General features: G+C 38.9%; 1 protein-coding gene across 4 annotated transcripts in view; it reads left to right on the forward strand.

The window, feature by feature from the left end:
- Positions 1-18,197, forward strand: part of LOC129732643 (protein slit) — a 393,864-nt gene that overhangs the window by 154,323 nt on the left and 221,344 nt on the right. For all 4 annotated transcript variants that reach the window (XM_055693692.1, XM_055693693.1, XM_055693694.1 and 1 more), the window contains exon 2: positions 10,071-11,191. In XM_055693692.1, coding sequence (XP_055549667.1) covers positions 10,956-11,191 — 236 coding nt within the window. In that variant the 5' untranslated portion in view covers positions 10,071-10,955. The remainder of the gene's footprint in view (positions 1-10,070; positions 11,192-18,197) is intronic.

Here is an 18,197-nt window from a genome sequence, read left to right on the forward strand (position 1 = left end):
CTGAGCCGAATTTTAACGAACGACGACTGGCTTGATAGACTACGTATATATCTTACCTCGAGACCAACTGAAAGGCTCAAAATGTGCAAAAACCTAAAATATGTTAAACTGACTAATTATACATAATATTTACTCCCATGAAAATTATTAGGATTCTTATTAGAATCAGAAATAAAGAGATTGACAGACTAACAGACATAACATTTTGAGTAAATTGTCAATAAAATCATCGTCTGGATGATAACAAAAGTTTACGTAAGTAAGTTCTACTGCAGTGTTCGCGCTGCTTCCTGTATTTCGACAGCAGAGCTAGCTTACTTGCATGTGTCAAATTAGGAACCACAAAAAAAATGTGTGAATTTTGAGTAGCGCCCAGACGAAGTTGTCGCCCGATGGGTTTCAGTTTACGTCTGTTAGTTCGTGGTAATATTATACCTACATATAATGTTTTCTTTAAGTTGAAGATCGATTTCTGTTATCATGGCCTCGTTAGTTTCGGAAATATTTAATTTTAGTGATTTTTTATATCGACCATAGTAAAACAAGCATCACCTGCTCTTTTCGTCCCATGCACACAAAAACTACTGTTCACTATTTTGCACATCTTGTAATAAGTTGATATTATTTGGTGCCAGGCAGAGTAGAATGAAATCCCACGCAAACAAGTACTCTAATCCAAATCCCCTCGAAATGGTTACTGCCACCAGTCTTGCCGACTCCTCGCGTACAATGAATGAATTGTACAACAAACCACATCCCTCTGGACTACTTCGAATTAATATTCAGCCGAATAAAGCCCCGCCAAATCCCGTGACGTCTCAATCAATCTGTTTTGACAAACAGCAAACGACAGTAGCGCAGTCGATTCCTTCTGCACCCGTTCACAGTAGGAACAAGACCGGGAAAGTATGAGTACGAAGTGTACCGTGAATGTGAAAAGTAAATTTACCCATGAAAATAACAACAAACAACCGGTTTTTCGGATTATAATGACGAAAAGCATCAACGACAACCATCATCAGAACGTAAGAATTTCTGTGGTTCAGGCGAAGTGCAACAATAGTAGCATGGAAATTTTTGATGAAAATCTTACTTTGTGTCGCATTTGCTTGATGTTTGTCTTTACCCTTAGTAACTTGTTTGTTGGATCCATGTAAGCACACATTACATAGTGCTAGTTCCAGGTACAGGTCCATTCAGCAGCATATATCTAGTAGGTTGCTCTCTTTTTGTGTTGCAATTGAGAAAAGGGTTTACAAAGGTGCAGCGATTTAAACGCAATGTGCGTCTGAAATGAAACGCTACGCTACGCACCGTAAAGGGGTGTTCATAGATATATACTTTATCTTAGTATATAAAAAATGTTTATAGATGCGAACACCCTCGCAAGACAGAAATATGGAGCGAGTTAGGGATCAATGGTTTGATGGCGCTTATGCTGGTAAAACTTTTAATTTAATAATTTCGCCATTTGTTTGCCTTTCATGAAATACGTGTTTTCTCTTCAAGCCGCCTTGCGAAGCGAAAGGGGTTGTTGGTACGAGCTTCAAGCGCACGTGGCACCTAAGAGGTTCTTTATTTACGTAAGTGCTCTGTTTCTGTTTCACAAACCTCTTCTATTTTTAAAGGAGAAAACACAACAACGGGAACCTTTTTTTCCCGCTGGCTGGCTACCGCAAGATTTTACGCACTTCACTTGATGGAAGCTCTCAGATTTCCCTGAAATATTAAACCCGTTCTCTTATTAATTTACGACCATTTACCGCCACTTCGTCGAGTCCCCGGGTTTATGCGGAGCCGCGATACCGTCGAGCATCAAGTTCCAAGGAGCGTTTCCAGCTTCCGTGTAATGATGATGGCGTTCTTTGCTTGTTACTGCTGCCCGCACAGCGAATGCTAACAAACGCAGTGCAAGAATCGGTAGCATCACCGCCTTTATTAGTCGAAGCATAGTGCTAGCGCTGCTGATGGCCTGCAGCGTGACAGAGTGGGAGAGACAGGAGGTTCTGTGTGTGCTCTTGCTCAATGTTTATCATCGTAAATGCTTTAATAAACAGCGGAGAAAATTACTGTTTAAGCACACTAAATCTAGTCTTGATCACGTTTCCCGACGTTTTCAATTTCCAGAAGGGATTTTGATCGAACCTTGCGGCGTTGTAATCGCACACCAGACGGCATGTGTGCCGGGGCAAATCCAGCTAACCAGCAGCTTTGAGAACATGAAACATGGTATCTAATGGACTGCATGAACCGAAGAAGCACCCCGCAGCAAATTTAGTACATATACTGGGCTTGAGATTTTGATTGCCATGGCTTCTGATTCGGGTTAACGGTGTTTCGAAAGTTTGATTGCTGTTGTACTCATACCGATGATTACACCGATTTAGCTGTTGGATTCTTGGAACGATTGCTATCGGATTCCGGCAGTGTGGCGGGCACAGCTTAGCTATTTATTCTTGAAAGGAGAAGTTTTGGGGATTCTTCGAATTGTGTATAAATTGGTTGTGCTTGTTGGTTATCTGCTGCAAAGCTGATTGGTTTTGTGATAGAAGAAATCTTCGGTTAAGAATTCTTGATTGTCTGTAGGAATGTAGCTGTTTTCTTCGTGAATTTACAATATTTACTTGATTTTCCGTAAAATAAACGCTTCTATAATAATCGCAATGGCTGTAAAATATTTTTAATCCATCTTTTATTTATAATCCATCTGATTTGAAGGTACCTAAGAATATTTCAGATTGTTTAGTTGCTAGTAAATATTTTATGGTGCATAGTTTCATGTTGGACCAATTCAGACACTACAGAGATTCGGTGGAATATGTATTTTATAATCGTCCATTCATTTTTCTCGTTCAGTATTAACTGATAGACGAAATGTATCGTTCAGAGCCTGCCTCAAACCAAAGATGACTAGAACAAAATACCTGACTCCTAGTTTTTTAAACATTTTTCCTACGACACCTTCACAACGGTTAGTGCAGTCATCTGATGACTTGAATGCGCATAAAACTGATTATTAGCAAAATCGATTTATCGTACATAATCCGCTAGATGAAAATAAAAACTAGATTGCAGCACCGTATAAGGATATTGAAAATTAGTTGCCCACACCGTGCGAGGATATTGAAAATTAGATGGCAGGACCATACAAGGATATTGAAAAAAATTTATTCACTTTTCGCAACCTTGCCGTCATCATCGAATTACCAGTATAAGTTCGTTTCAAATTAGTTCGACTTTCGTTCACGCGCAGCGACAATCGTGTCCGCTGCATACTACAATAGTCAGGTATCTTGTTCTAGTCATCTTTGCTCAAACGCTGCTGCAATTGTTTCAATTTTCTTTGTTTCAATTCTTTCTACCATGTTGTTAGCCGTTTAGAACATAGTTGGAAACTTGTTATCATTATGAGAATTTCTGTTATTAAAAATATATTTCGACATTGTGAAATATTTACCATATTGTGTGTTTTCCGAATTGTCGTATTTACGGGTTATCCATTTTTTTCCAATTTTCATCATCGCGGTCTGGATAGATCTGTATTTTCGATTTTTCCCTGCAGTTTGCCTCAACCAGAGATTTTTTTTTTCAAATTAGATTTTTGCCGAATTGCTGACTGCTGTTCTGTTCGATATTGGACTGTAATTCCCTCTCGGAACTCTCTACTCAAAAACAATCACAAGGTTCTTTTTTTCATACACTGTATTTCACACGTAAATCATAGCTGAATTTTCACCTTCACATTCACTTAACACTTCACTTGTTAATAACTTATATTTGAATGAATCATATGAGCAGTTCCACAGAAAATGTCCCTGTTCTAATATTTTTTTAATTGTCATTTGGCTGAAACTTTGCATAGACGTTTCTATGGGCAAAAGATGCCATTGCATGTTATTCGTTTAATATTTTGGAACACGATTCATTTTTGAGAAGCTATTGAAAAATGCTATTTCGGGAAGGTATTAATGATTACAAATATTTTCAGAGCCAAAACGTTATTTGTGATCGGTGTGACGTCCTCGGTAGAGTTGTATATAATATTTTTTTCTTTCCAAAAAAAATATACACTTTGAAAAATCAGCTTTTTTAAATATTTCATTATTAATTTTTCTTTTAGGCTTTTTACAGTGTGTTTTTTAGAGTGTGTTTCTTTGGAAAGACAAAATTGTTATCTACAACTTTGCCGAAGACATCATACCGATCAAACAAACCGTTTTGGCTTTAGAAATAATTGTAATCATCAATACCTCCCCGAAATAGCATTTTTCAATAGTTTCCCAAAAATGAAATGAAAATCTGAAACCGAAAAAAGTAAAAAATATGTCCAATTTCAAATGATAATAAATCGGTTAGTATTCGATAGATTTCCTTCGTTCCTGCAGCAATAGATTAGAAAATCTTCTAAGATTCTTCCCAAATGAAGATAATTGTAATTTTATGATTCAAACTATTGTACTATTGAAAATAGTCAAGCCTTGTCAAAACGGAAAATTCGACCGCTGATTGGTCGTTATATGATTGCTTCCCAAGCACGGTCAACAGAATCATATACCTTGCAATTTAAAATATGCTATTTGGCCTATATAATAGCCTGTTTCAGCCGAAGCCGCTCATAATAGTTCTAGACAGCGACAACAGCAGTCCTCCCTTAGCAGCGGCAGTAGCAGTGCAGTGGATACCAGCGATAGCGGAAAGCGGCCACAGCTGTGGCATAGCAATGGATAGCGCACTAGTTGCAGCGGATCTCAGCATCGATAGCAGCTGGGCCAGCTGATGCAGGGACAGCGGATATCAATGGCAGCGTATAGCGGCCACAACTGTGGCATGGCTACGGTTAGCGTAGCAGTTGCAGTGAGTATCAGCATCGATAGCAGCTGATGCAGTGAGACAATTCAGTGGAATGCAGTCTCTGTGCGATAACGGGCACTTGTAAATGCATTCAATTAAAAATTGACTCATTTTGATAACACATGAGCTGTCTAGCTTTGATTGTTAAATCAGCTTTTCACTGTTTATTTTGTCACAAGAAATACTTTATTCGCACTGTCAGTTATAACGCCAACATGTGATCGGTATCTTATCCGATATTGAATTGAACAACAAATTGTCCTTTAAGGATGAAATCAAACCTGAGCACGACATCCGAAAAATTTTCATTATCCGCATAAAAATTAATTTTTCGCATAACCAAAATTTAAAATTTTCAAGCCTCAATCATGACAAGCAACTTACTACATTATTAAAAATGATCAATCCTTGTTGAAGCGCAAAATTCGATTGATCTGATTAGTCAACGTTTATTTACTAGAAAAAATGACTGACACGCAAGCAGCCGGGTTATCTTTCTTGTAAAAGTATTCTACTTCAACCTTGCGGTCGTGGCTTTGCACAGAACCCTCCTGTGATTTTTTCTATTACTCGTAGGTAATGAATGCCGGATTATCCGTCCAGAGATTATTTGTTAAGAAACACGACAAACATTGCACGCACAGCTTCTTCATTGGTAAACATACATCACTGATATTACCAACGCGTTTCTATTGTCAAATCCGTTTTTACGGTGTAGCTACACCGCGGACTACACTTTGTCCTGAAACTGTTTTTTTTTTTTCAATTTCAATTTGTTTTGTTTTGGCTCTTGTTCCAAGTGGTAAAATGTCAGGTGAATTTTATTTCAGCACATTTGCGAGATGGAAACATGAAATAGAAACCAGACAAGAAGACGCTGGCGATAATGACCAAAACAAAACAAATTGACAGCTACCCCTGTTATTACGCATACCAATGCAACTACCCTGAAAGTGTATTTTTTTAAAGCTGCAAAGTGTAGTCCGGGACGGTGTGGAACCGCCGCGAAAACGAATTCGACATATAAGATGAGTAGTGGAGTTAAATACATTTTTCTCAAGAATAATATTTTTCGAAGGTGTGTGGCATTTTTTTTTTTTTTTCATTTCTAAGTTATAATTATTTCAACAACAAAAAAGCGTTTGTTTATAAAAACATATCAATTTTTATTGGAGACACCGCGGCGGGTCTCTTCAAAAAATTGAAAGCCATGGTGATTATGATGCAAATTTAACAGGTCAATTGAAATCATTAAATATATAATTGTTTTCAGTACGACCATTTTAACATGTTTTGTTATTTGTATATGGAAAAGTTTTTCAGCGTACTAAAAATTGTATTAAAAGTACGTTCGAGGACTGACAAGGTTAAAAAAAATGATGAAGAAAATCGGTTAAATAGTTTTTCCGCAATCCTTATCACGGCAAAGTTATTTTTTGAAACACACTATTTCGAGATAATCGCGTTTAAAGTTTCAAGTTTGGTTAATGCGGCCGTTACGAGGTGCGCTTCAAACCGCTATAACATTCTCCCTATTGCTTAAAATTCTATAGAAAAAAAGGAACAATGTCCTGAAAAGTTGTACCAACTCTAAGACAGAGCAATAAAAATCATGTTTTGAAAAAATAAAAAGAAATGTTAAAATGATGATGATTTTCAAGCAACATTTCACCTGTCAAGATTATATTTTCAGTAAGTTATCACGAGTTTGCGTTGCGGGAGAATTGGAATATTTAGATATTTTTCACTAGACAGTAGGCGTAAACTAAAAAAAAACAATTTCGACACGCTATACACCTACCAGATTCTGTAAAAACATAACCTCAAATTGAAAACAAAACCTGATCTCATATATTTCATATGTCATATGTATTTTCTTGACAGTAATCAGTCTAATAGATGCTGTATGAAATTTCTAATTAGTTGCATTGTTATTGATGTCGAGAACATCCGTGTTACGCAAATATCACAAGAAATACAGCCTCCTTTAAAATTCAATCCATCATCATTTTCTTAGTTCCAAAGTTCAAATTAGGGATGTGTTTACATACGAATAAACTAGCGCGGCCTGGTTGTCGAAATTACTAACAACGAAATCATCCCACTGAACTGTCATCTATGCAAATTGTCATTTGTTGACTTCCTTGTTCCGCTAGCCATGATGGCGGGTGCTATGATGTGTGTTCGTTACCTGCGATCCTCTCTGCTTACGTCAGTTACGTAATTTCTGAAGTTTGGTTTTCCTTGCGGAATACATGAAAGGTCAAACAAGCAATACTCAGAGGAAGAGATATGCGAAGAGAATGTTGTGAGCTAAACGAACATGTCGAAATCCGAGCCAAACGAACAAGAAAGGTAACACATTGATAGATGTTGCAATCAGGTACAATTAAGGATCTATTTATTTTCATACGTTTTTCATATGTTATTGCTAAACAATGAATTGAGAATGCTCCAAAATTGCTTTATCACAATGATTTTCAATTGGTGGTCTTTTATTTTCAATTGGTGGTCTCCTAGGAAAGACAGAAAATCAAAAGGCAGAATCGTGAAAGGCAGAATTACGAGAGGCAGAATATTTCATAAGGCAGAATAACGAATGGCAGAATCAAAAAAAGCACGAATGGCAGAATCAAATAATGATCTTTTTTCTTTTTAACAATATACACCTATGAAACGAAAATTCTATTTAGTGAAAAGCCAAAATAAACGTGTTACATGAACTGAATTAGAACCATCTTAAAATCTGTGAGGAAACCAACGCAACCTCTTCTGAACGTCGGCTGTTATCCACTGACATATCGACATCTGGTCCTTCGAACCTGAGCTTCAATATAAACCTTCTAGTGCCCAGTGCCGCCTTTAGACGGGCTTAAGTTGAACCTCTAAAAAGCTTCAATAAGAACTTAAAAAATGTTTATAAAGCTTTATAGTGATTTTTTCAAAATCCGTCTAAAAGCTAATTTGGACACTAGAGGGTTAAGACTCATTGGATTCAATGATGTAGGGCCAGGTTTTCACAAGATTATCAAAACTCTACAATTTGATTTATTATGTTTAAACTGTATTGAACAGAAAAAAATACACCCTTACTATTGAATCTAATTCTGCATATGAGTTTGTTGTTAGTAAGAAAAGCCATCCACCATGCACTATCAATCTTTGGAATAGTCACTATCCTAGGGCACAGTCGTGATCGGTAACTTGATTCCAAAGGTATTGTGCACAATGATCGATCAATTGGACAGTTAGTTGTGCAGCAACGTTCGGTGTTTCTTCCTCTTTTTTCTATAGTATAATATTGTCAATATGCAACTAACAGATACATAGATACCGATCTCGTGACTTCCTAGTCGAAAAAAAAAAATCGAAACAGAATCATAAACCCATTCTCTTGACATTAAATCGAGCAGCTCGGAAGTTGATGCCAAAAACTGATGTTCATCCTTATGCCAACTGCCATTTCTCGATTTCACATGGCTCACGAAGATCTTAATTGGAAAACGCTGGTGTTCCGATTTTGCTGCTGATTGTGATGATGATGATGATAGTGCAGCGTGGGACGCTAGTTGCGCTGTTGGCGCGCTTCAGCATCCATCCAGAAGGTCTCGGCATCTTATTATTGTCTCACGTAGCTCCCCGGTGCAAAACAGAAGGCATGTACGAGTGCGCCTTTTGCCACAAACCCATAACTAAGTACGACCACTGGGATTGGTAAGAAGGCAAACAAAATCTTGATGAAATCATGATGCTTTGTAGGCTACTTATGCGCTCTATACGTGTTTTCCGGCGAGTTTTCGTGATTACTTTCTCACTTCCTTCTCCCGGGCGGGCCAATCTCTTGTTGCTTTCGCTTCGATTAGATTCTTATGGGTATGAAGTAGGTGCCTATGCTTATATAGTTCGATGTTTGCTTTCCGAAAGAGACTTTCCGAACGGGACGCGCTGTCTTGTACAGTTTCATGAAACTGTGGTGTATGGAATGGCAAATGGTTGGAAGACTCCACGGTATTCAGTTTACATCCTACAGTGTGGTTGATTCAGGATTCATATTTTTTATTTTGTCCATTTACTAAGCAATTTTGTCCACTGTTAGCGCTCGATTCGAATTCCTCGCGTAGCAAGAATCACAAATCGAAGAGCAAATAATCATTGCCATCGAACGTGTGGTACTGTGAATGGTGGCAAAATTAGTATCAGATTGGACACCATGCGTGTTGCGTGTCAACAGAAAGGAGCCATTGGAAGAAAAATCACGACTCTGCGGGGTCGGCAAGTTTTTTTTTTTTGGTAGGATGATTCTATTATCTAGCATAGCTAGTATAAAGGTTGAGGCACTCTTGTGGTCGTGTACCGTGCTGTTCGTGGACTTTCTGCAATTTGCCCAAGTGATTAGAAGTGTGTATGCGTTGTTTTGCTGAAGAAAATGTCTATTGAAAACGGCAACTGGTATTTGGCTGAAGGATTCTTTTCGGAATCGTTAGGAGATGTAGGTTGCCCTGTACAATACTCAATCTGACTTCCTAATGAAGATAGTGTAGTGTCGGTTAATTGGTTATATTCTCAGATTAGGCCCCAACTTAGCACTCTTAGTAAAACCAGAACTGAGCATCGAATATAAAGATCCGCAAATGTGCAGAGTAAGTAATAACAATTAATGGTTATAAATGTTATTCGATTTGATAAGAAACGGCAATTGGCTTACAGTGAATGAGCGAATAATGAGAAGAAGGCATCTTTAATTGTTCAGTTCGTAGCGGGTCTGAATGTAAAAGTGTGCTGCTATGTGCAAAACGAAATAATTTCACAGAGCAGAAAGACAGAATGAATTTATGTTGTTTACAAAGTGTCACCGGTTTCGAGTAAATCCAGGACATCTGGTTAAATTTTAGCTGGCGCCGTGCAGCAGCACTTTGTCACATAAGATGGATAACTGCTGCTGTTCGGATTATTAGATCACCGTCAGCGACGGTGCAAAATTTTAAATGATTTAATTCCACATGTTGGTTTCAGCTGTCTAGGTTAACTCAGACAATGTTTACCATATATACATATTAATATATGAAAAATTTACCGGAATCAGCACTGCGTCTGCGAATGCAATCTGTCTTCTTTTATAATTAAGTTTCCACTGTTTCAGATTATTATTTTCTCAAAAACAAAAAATATACTGGCATATGAATAATTCTGTTTTTATTACGATTTATCTCCCCTTCCAGAACGTCTGTTGGACGAGGCAAACCGAAACCAGTGTTGGAAAGACTCGATTGAATGGGATTTTCGTGCTGCACAGGACCTGCCATCAACTACGCTATAGCGGAGGTCCGCGTTCGGTTAACTGATGCAGAAGTGAAATTTTAATTATTACTAGAAGTTAACCTCCTGCCGGCTGGTCTATTTCTGCACTTTTGCGTGCCGGCAGGCCAAATAGTCAATAGTTCTACCGGACGGAAGCGTGCAACGAAGCAGAAGTAAGGCAACAGTAACAATATTAGCAGATGAACCTGGAACATCTCCGCGCGTAGGATTCGTGCAGTATACAGCGCTAGATAACGACAACGACAGTGGCGCAAGTTGCATGCTGTAAAAGTTTTTCGCATGCACCAGACTCATCGAAATGCGAAACACGTGCTGAGCGGCGAAGAAAAGTGTATCGCGGCAGCAGCAGCAGTTATGAAAATTAATTGAATACAGATTTTCCTGGTGGCGGTGAGAGTGCTAAAATTTATAATTAAATTAGTGTGGATAATAGTTTTTTGGGCTGCTGGAGAGATCTGCTTCTAGTAGTGGACTGTCTGGTCAAGCTGTTTGCCTACCTGTCGATGTGCATTTTAGCGTAAAAATTCGTGCAGAATGTGTGGCATTCAATAATGATCATAAAGGCCAAACGCAACACAATGCCGCGGTTTGTGAGTGAGGAAATCCAAACAAATAATCGCTAATAAGCTAAAAGTGTGAAATTATCGCGCACCATTCCGGGTAGTTGTTTCCCGTATGTACATAATTGAATGAATTCAGATTCCCGAAATTCGTTATTAAAAAATAAAATTAAATAATAAAATCGGAAAAGCAGAGGTGCAAAGCTTAATGCGTGGTGTGCCAAAATGGCAAGTGCCCGATACTGGTCCATACCACCGTTTAAAATGTTAGTTTTGACTGTGCTTTTACTGACCCTCGCCGGGCAATCCCTGTGCGAACCGTATGGCGGTGGACACTATGGGTTTAATGGCGAGATGGTGCGGTGTCCCCGGCTTTGTTCCTGCACCGCCCAAACCGTGGATTGCTCACACCGAGGACTGACGCAGGTGCCGAGGAAGATCCCTGTGGATACCGATAGATTGTGAGTAATTATTATGATTGCATTTCGTATGAATCATTTGCATTTATAAGGGTAATGAGGAATTCCATTCGACTGCTGAAAAGCAACATCCAGCCGGGCAAAATGGGAGGGAAAAATTTCATTTCCGCCGCACGGCAACAAAAGCAATTACTGTTCAGACTAGTTTGTTTGAACTTTCAAATCCTACCTGTTCAAATCAAATCGTGGATTGCGATTCATCAAATCGTAATATATAATGGCGAAATGGATTTCAGGATGTCAAGTTGCGTAGAAACAAATGGCAATTCGAGCAAAAACAGAAATCAAGATTATAATGCCCCTTTGTGTTTATACAGGGTGATTTGTCTAACAGAAAGCAGAATGAAATCATTCATGACAGGGTCCGGCAATTGAAGTGCAACATTGAAACAAACAGATATACTTATCAACACAAAACCTTTTAATTCAAGTTTATTCAATTTCACTTGAAGACATACAGCCATATCTCGAAACAAGGCATCCTCGATTTATAGGATCCTAGATATAACGATATAAGTACAGCAATTGTTTTTGGGATAGTTTTTAGTAAGTGTAAGTGTTCTTGTGGTATTTTATCCCAGGCTACCGCCAGATGTCACTTCAAGACTTTAAAAGTTGCTTGTTATTTAGAGCAGACTTCGGCCTTCAACAGGACGGCGAACTTCAAAGGGCTCAAAGCTCAAACTTCTCGATCATTCCGAGCTTGAAATGCGTCGTACAAAATGTTCCGTAATCCAGAGTTGGTAAAATTGCACAGTGAGTCAACTGAATGGGGTTGGGAGTAACCGACCATTTTCATTGTACAAGTTTTGGTGACAATGATCAATAACGGCGCCGGCCACATCCTTGCAATCAAAAGGGAAGAGGAAAGGGATGTCAGTTTGACCTTTGCTGGTTGGAGACCGCGTTAACCTCTTCATCTCCACAAAGATAACAGGAAGGAGATTATTCGTTAGTTGGATCAGGCGCCCCTTGACAATCTTCACCCTGGCAAATGTTACCACAGTAGCTTGAAATTCTTTTCCATTCCGGTTTTCGGTACTTCCGATCTCCAGGTATCTTATGACTGTACGGTATACAACACTTTTGTGCACACATATCGGACAGCTCACGAACTAAGTCCTTTTGCCATTTTCCAGCTCAGTACAAGCACAGAGAACAGACGTTTATCTTATTTCCAAAAGATCTGTGAAAACTTGAAAATGTCACTTTAAATGTAACGCTCGCGTCACTGATATATGTTATTAAGCACTGATATCGATAAAATATCGATATGGCAACATTTATGCAGTGCAACTGGGGCACCACAAGACAGATGTCGGCAGTGTTTTACCGTATTTTGATTAAAATTTTTACATACGATCTTCGGACAACTGCACTGTCGGTAGTAAGCGGACTCTGGATACCTACGTCGTAGCACCCGCTACCAATAATATCAAGGAAAAATTCTGGCTGTATATATGTAGGATTTATATTATGAATCTATGTCACCTATAGCGAAAGCCTATCTCGAGACCCGTCGTTGTCAAACTTGTTCCGAAGGACAGGGATATTAGCACTCTTACGTTCGTGTACTTTAAAATTGAAGTTGATCCATCCCTAAAGACCAAGGTACTAGATCCAGAAACCTGGCCGGAGGGTACCTTCGTGAATTCGTGGATTATAAAGCACAAAAATTTCGCGCCCCGCTAAAAACTAAAAAAATCAACGACACCGCTATTGCTATCCCAGGTTATCTCCAATAACGCTCATGATAAGTCTGAGCTAAACCCGGAACACTCCTTCACAATCGCACAACAGATAGAGACATCAACAGATTACTCCGAAGGAACCACTGAATTCACCTATCCAACCCGTAGATGCCACAGGGACCGATCCATCATTTTCGATGTCCAATTAACGACTTATTTGGTTATACCGGGATGCACACAACAAGGTTCAATAGAAGCCCTCTCTGACTCTACCGTCTGGTTCTACCATCTTCAAGAATTGATAATCTTCCCGCCAACAGAGCCGTCCCAGTACTGAGTTCAGAGACACAGAGGGGGTCTTCCAGCCTGTTATCTCAGGCAAGTATTCGTCTCAGGCGTGTTTCGATTGTATTTTGCTTCTCGAAACTACTATGAATTTCAGCGTCGATAACGAACTGTGGAAAGCAATATGAAAGCCCCCGGTTCCTCTGCAGCAGTCGCGCCTATTGCATCCAACGCTCATCGCAGTCTTCTCGGTCCTGACTTCAGCAGGCAACAATAATTATGATTCGTCTCACTCGATGCCTGATTCAGCTTTTCGTTCTAGCTGCACTCCCGGCACTTCAAGCTGCACATCAACAATACAACCAACAAGCTGCCTGCTTTCTAGTCACCTCGCGGTCAACGTGTACTACTAGAATATCGGCGGTATGAACAGTGTTGTCGATGATTTCCGAGTTACCGTCTTGGATCTTTGCTATGATACCATAGTTCTTACGGAGACTTGGTTATTCTCAAGTTTGAAGCCAAAACTTTAGAGGATGCCGCCTTCTTGAGCGTTGAATGGGCTTGGACAGCGATCAAATTGGGCGATCGTTAGTTTTTTCTCTGTGCTCTGTACATACCTCTGGATCGAGTACATGAGCGTGAATTAATTGTTGCTCATTGCCAATCAGTGCTGGAAACCGCAAAAGCTACAGACGAAGTTATGGTGCTTGGCAATTTTAATCTTCCCCGGATTTCATGGAGAAAATATCGAGACGGGGTTTTCTTTTCGCACTTGGATCATTCGAGTATCCATCCTAACGCTTCATTACTTTTGGATTGTTATAGCTCAGCCACACCAAAGATGACTAGAACAAGATACCTGACTCTTGCAGAATTCATCGAACATGATTGTCGCTGCGATTGAGCAAAAGTCGAACTAATTTATACACTGTTAATATGATGTATACATAACGTCAAAACCAACTGACGATAAGGCAAAGACATGACTGCTGAAAGGTGAAACAATTTTTTCAGCACCATGTGGACGACTGTACGGTGTTGCCATCCGAAAAAAGATAATAATGTGACGAATGTTTAGTTCTCAAACATGAAACTTTCCGAAAGAACCAAGAATTATCGGCGCTTCATTTAAAATTAAGCGTATCATCAGAACTTCCTGATAACCGCTATGAGCACGATCTACAGCCAAGTTTTCCACTCTTGCCGAGGTTAATAAAGCAAAAATCGGATGCCCCGGTGAACCTGACCATATGCACAATGGTTCTGAAACCTGGCTTGCGACATATCTAACTTTAAGTTTTGGTAGAATGGGACCTGAAAAAAATATAACCTCTCAATATAAACCCCCACTCTGACAGTCAATTTCATACTTTTCTTTCGTACTTTGAAGTGCAAAAAATATGGCAATAGCATGAAGTGCCAAAAATGACAATATCATTGATCTGCATTAAGCGTCGAGCTGACCAAACTGCTACATCTTTTTCATATACAATCTTGAACAGCTCAATGATCGGTGACGGACTATGCACGATAAATCGGATGGCAGTACTAACCGTCGCAAATCGGTCGTGCTCAAAATGTATGAAAAATAAGGAAGTTATGAATCTTGTTCTAGTTATATTTGGTCACACTCACTCAAATTAACCATATCACACAACCAGAAAAACCGCATTTTAGGCCTCTGCTTTGTGAGCGCCCAGGACACGGTCCCATATATGTGCTAGGCCTCTGCTCCATTAGTAATGTGGGTAACACTCGATTACAAAAGTGACATATAAATCCACTGACAGCTAAGATACAAAGCGACGAGAAGCTGTCTGATGTTGTTTTGTGTGGAAGCAGATTTATTATTTTTTTCGAACTAATTTTTATTTTTAACAACGACTTTCACCCGTTAAGACAGACAGTGTGTGCAGCTGGGTAAGCGAAAAATAGCGAACTGAAAATATGATTCAAACTTGGAAAAATATACCGCATCCAGACGGTAAAGATTTCAAAGATTAGTACCGATGAAATTCATAATCGTTACAAAACCGTGCAACATTTCCCTCAAGCGATGTTCTTTCTTCTATTTCATCCTACCATGAGACAGACAGCTCTGATAATGGTTATCATTTAACTTGCCCATTAACCAGTAGGGGAAAGTCGGTAAAGACGGACACCCTAAGGTTTAACCTAAATAATTACTCAGGTATTGTTATTTGGATCGCAGTAGTCATACAAATTGAAACTTATCTTAATTATTTGCTGTCATAATTGTTTTTGGTGTTAGTGAACTTCCTCAAAGTTTTATGTGTTTTAGGTCTTTAAAAATATGACAACAATTTGTTGTTTTTTGACATGGTTGGGAAAGACGGACACCTGGGGTAGGTAAGATGGGCACTACGATGGTAAAGGTGGACACTCACAAAAGAGATGTAGTATGTTACGTATTCTTTTGATTTATGTGTTAAGTGATGGCCTTACACTACTCTACGTTATTAGAGTCCATCTATACACCACGTGAATAGTTTGGGAGGGTTGTTTATGATGAAGGTAAAAATTCACAACCTGTATGGCCTGTTCTAACTGCTAAGTGATTAATATCTGCTGGTTTCTCTCGGGGGTGTACTTTGTAAACATCTGTAGTACACAACCGATATTAAATGTGAAAATTCTTGGAAAATTCGTGTTTCCATCTTTCCCTACCTGTGTCCGTCTTGCCCGACCTGGCTGGAAATTTTTCAAACGATCGTAGCTCTCTATCGGAACATCGTAAATCTGCTGGATTTTTACTAGAAAACCGAGGAAAGACTAATTAAACACCTTACTATCGGGAATAAATGAAAACACATAAGTTTCACGAGTTTTTCATTATTTTTCGTGGAATGAAAATTACATCAAAAAGCGCGTTCACAAAAATATTCTTTGTTTTACTTACAAATTTGATAGTTTGCTTGCTGAAAACCGACAATGCATCTCAAAAGTATTAACGCACTACAAAGAAGGTATTCGCATCACTCCACTATCGTAATACATTCTAGTTTGTGAAATATTACAAGTGTCCATCTTACCCGCAGTGTCCGTCTTTACCTACTTTCCCCTACTAGTACGTCGTGATCGGTGGAATTTACACTCAGCTTTACGAAACGGCAATGGCCGTCAATTCAAACGTGCTAGCATCGTTCGAACATAATCAAGTAACCTCCACATTGCTAGACCCCTCAAATTATTTAACAAGCTCCGATCAACCACAATTGATGGCCCGTCTGTTTTTACTTTCCAGATCGATTTGGTTATTTTTTTTATATTGTTGTCTGCACCTTGTTATCAAGCCCACCATGAGAAACTAAAAGCCTTTACCCATTATCGTGCTATTATTTTCTCTATCTAGAACCCAACGCAAGGTGGGGTTCGATTCAGAATTTCCCGCACGAGAAACTGAACTAACACGCAACCTGGCCAGACTTCAAATTGTTTGCTTCCTTTTTTTCTCACGTTTTTTTTTATTAAAATCGTTATTAAGTTATCGATTTGTATACCCAAACCGAGCAATCACTTATGTTCCGTGGCTTTTTGCTGTTGGATATAACAAAATCGTAATTATTGATCTCTCGATTGCCGTAATTCTAGGGTTTAAAACGCTATCCGAAAGTTACCCACGGTTTTAATTGGAAGTATCTCATAGTTCCCGTAATTATCTTTGCGGTTAGATTCGTTTCATTCATCAATTTTACATGGTCTAGGACGATCAAATGATAGAGAAGAAAACAAGTTTTACAAGCTGGTGCTGTAGTAATCTACGCTAATAACATAATTTTATGCCCAGTTTATGCTCCAACAAGGTGTTTGTTTGTATTGTAATTATGTCTCTGTCAAAGTATGCAATTTAAAACAAAAAACTGGTTTCTGATCGTTCCCAGTCGCCTTTTGCACGAAGAAACAGTGTAATTGGCAAATACAAAGCGAATAATAAAGCGCAGTCCGAGTCAGTTATTTAGTGACTATTGATCGTGACCGTGCGCATGCAAGTGTGTATGTGCCCGTCATTCTGTCGAAACCTTGCGCATTATGAAAGGAAGGAATTTTCATCGGTATCGACGTTTTGAAACCGTAAACTGTGTTAGCCTTGCTCAGTTAACATCAATCTGGTGAAACTTAACGTCTTGACGAGAAACCGTTTTTAGGAAAAATGGTATTTCAAAAAGGAGAAAACAATCCCACAGTTCGGAAAAATCAATTGTAAACAAAGTGAATATTTTTTTTGTGTATCTGAATTTATTTGTTGTTTAAAAATAAAGCCAAAAGAATATACAAAATGTTGAAATTCACAACTTAGACTCCATACGACGGTATCATTACGTTTTGCTATGCTGTAGGCATTGGCTCAGTCAATTACGCCAAGGTATGATTGGGAAGAATTATTACCGCTTTGGTCAATTTCGAAGAACAGCCATCAATCATGAACACGAGCAAATTTGTAATGATATTTGCTGAAATAATGACCCTCAAAACAGAGCCATGCTGGTGGGAACGTTTGTTGAATGCTTATTTATCTCATCAAAGCTAGCCTATTATAACTTCTTTGTTAATAGCGACCGATGCCTATTAAGATCAAAGAAATTCGAGCCTAACCCGGTTCAGTGGCGCACTCTAGTGGCACATCATGTAAGGAATAGTTAGCAGGCAAGCTAGGAATTCAATCTCTATCTGTCTCTTAGCATTCCTCTTTCAAAATTCTTATACTTTCCACAAACGCATAGTTTGCGAATCTCTTCGCTATTATACCGCTATTTGCACCTAACCACAGAACCATTTTCCTCCTCTTGTTCTGTATATACTGCGCTTTGGTCTTGGATTCCTTTCTAGATGGACATAATAAGCACACGTGATAGCAAACACCAGCATTCCAGTGGGAAACAGTAGTGCTGCAAAAAGCTTGCCTTCTGACATCAACGCCTTCCTTTTCGACTAGCGCAAATATGTTCCGATGGAGCTTCTTCGGTTGCAATGTCTAGGTGATAACATAC

Source organism: Wyeomyia smithii, chromosome 3 (assembly GCF_029784165.1).
Source record: "Wyeomyia smithii strain HCP4-BCI-WySm-NY-G18 chromosome 3, ASM2978416v1, whole genome shotgun sequence".
NCBI lineage: Eukaryota > Metazoa > Arthropoda > Insecta > Diptera > Culicidae > Wyeomyia > Wyeomyia smithii.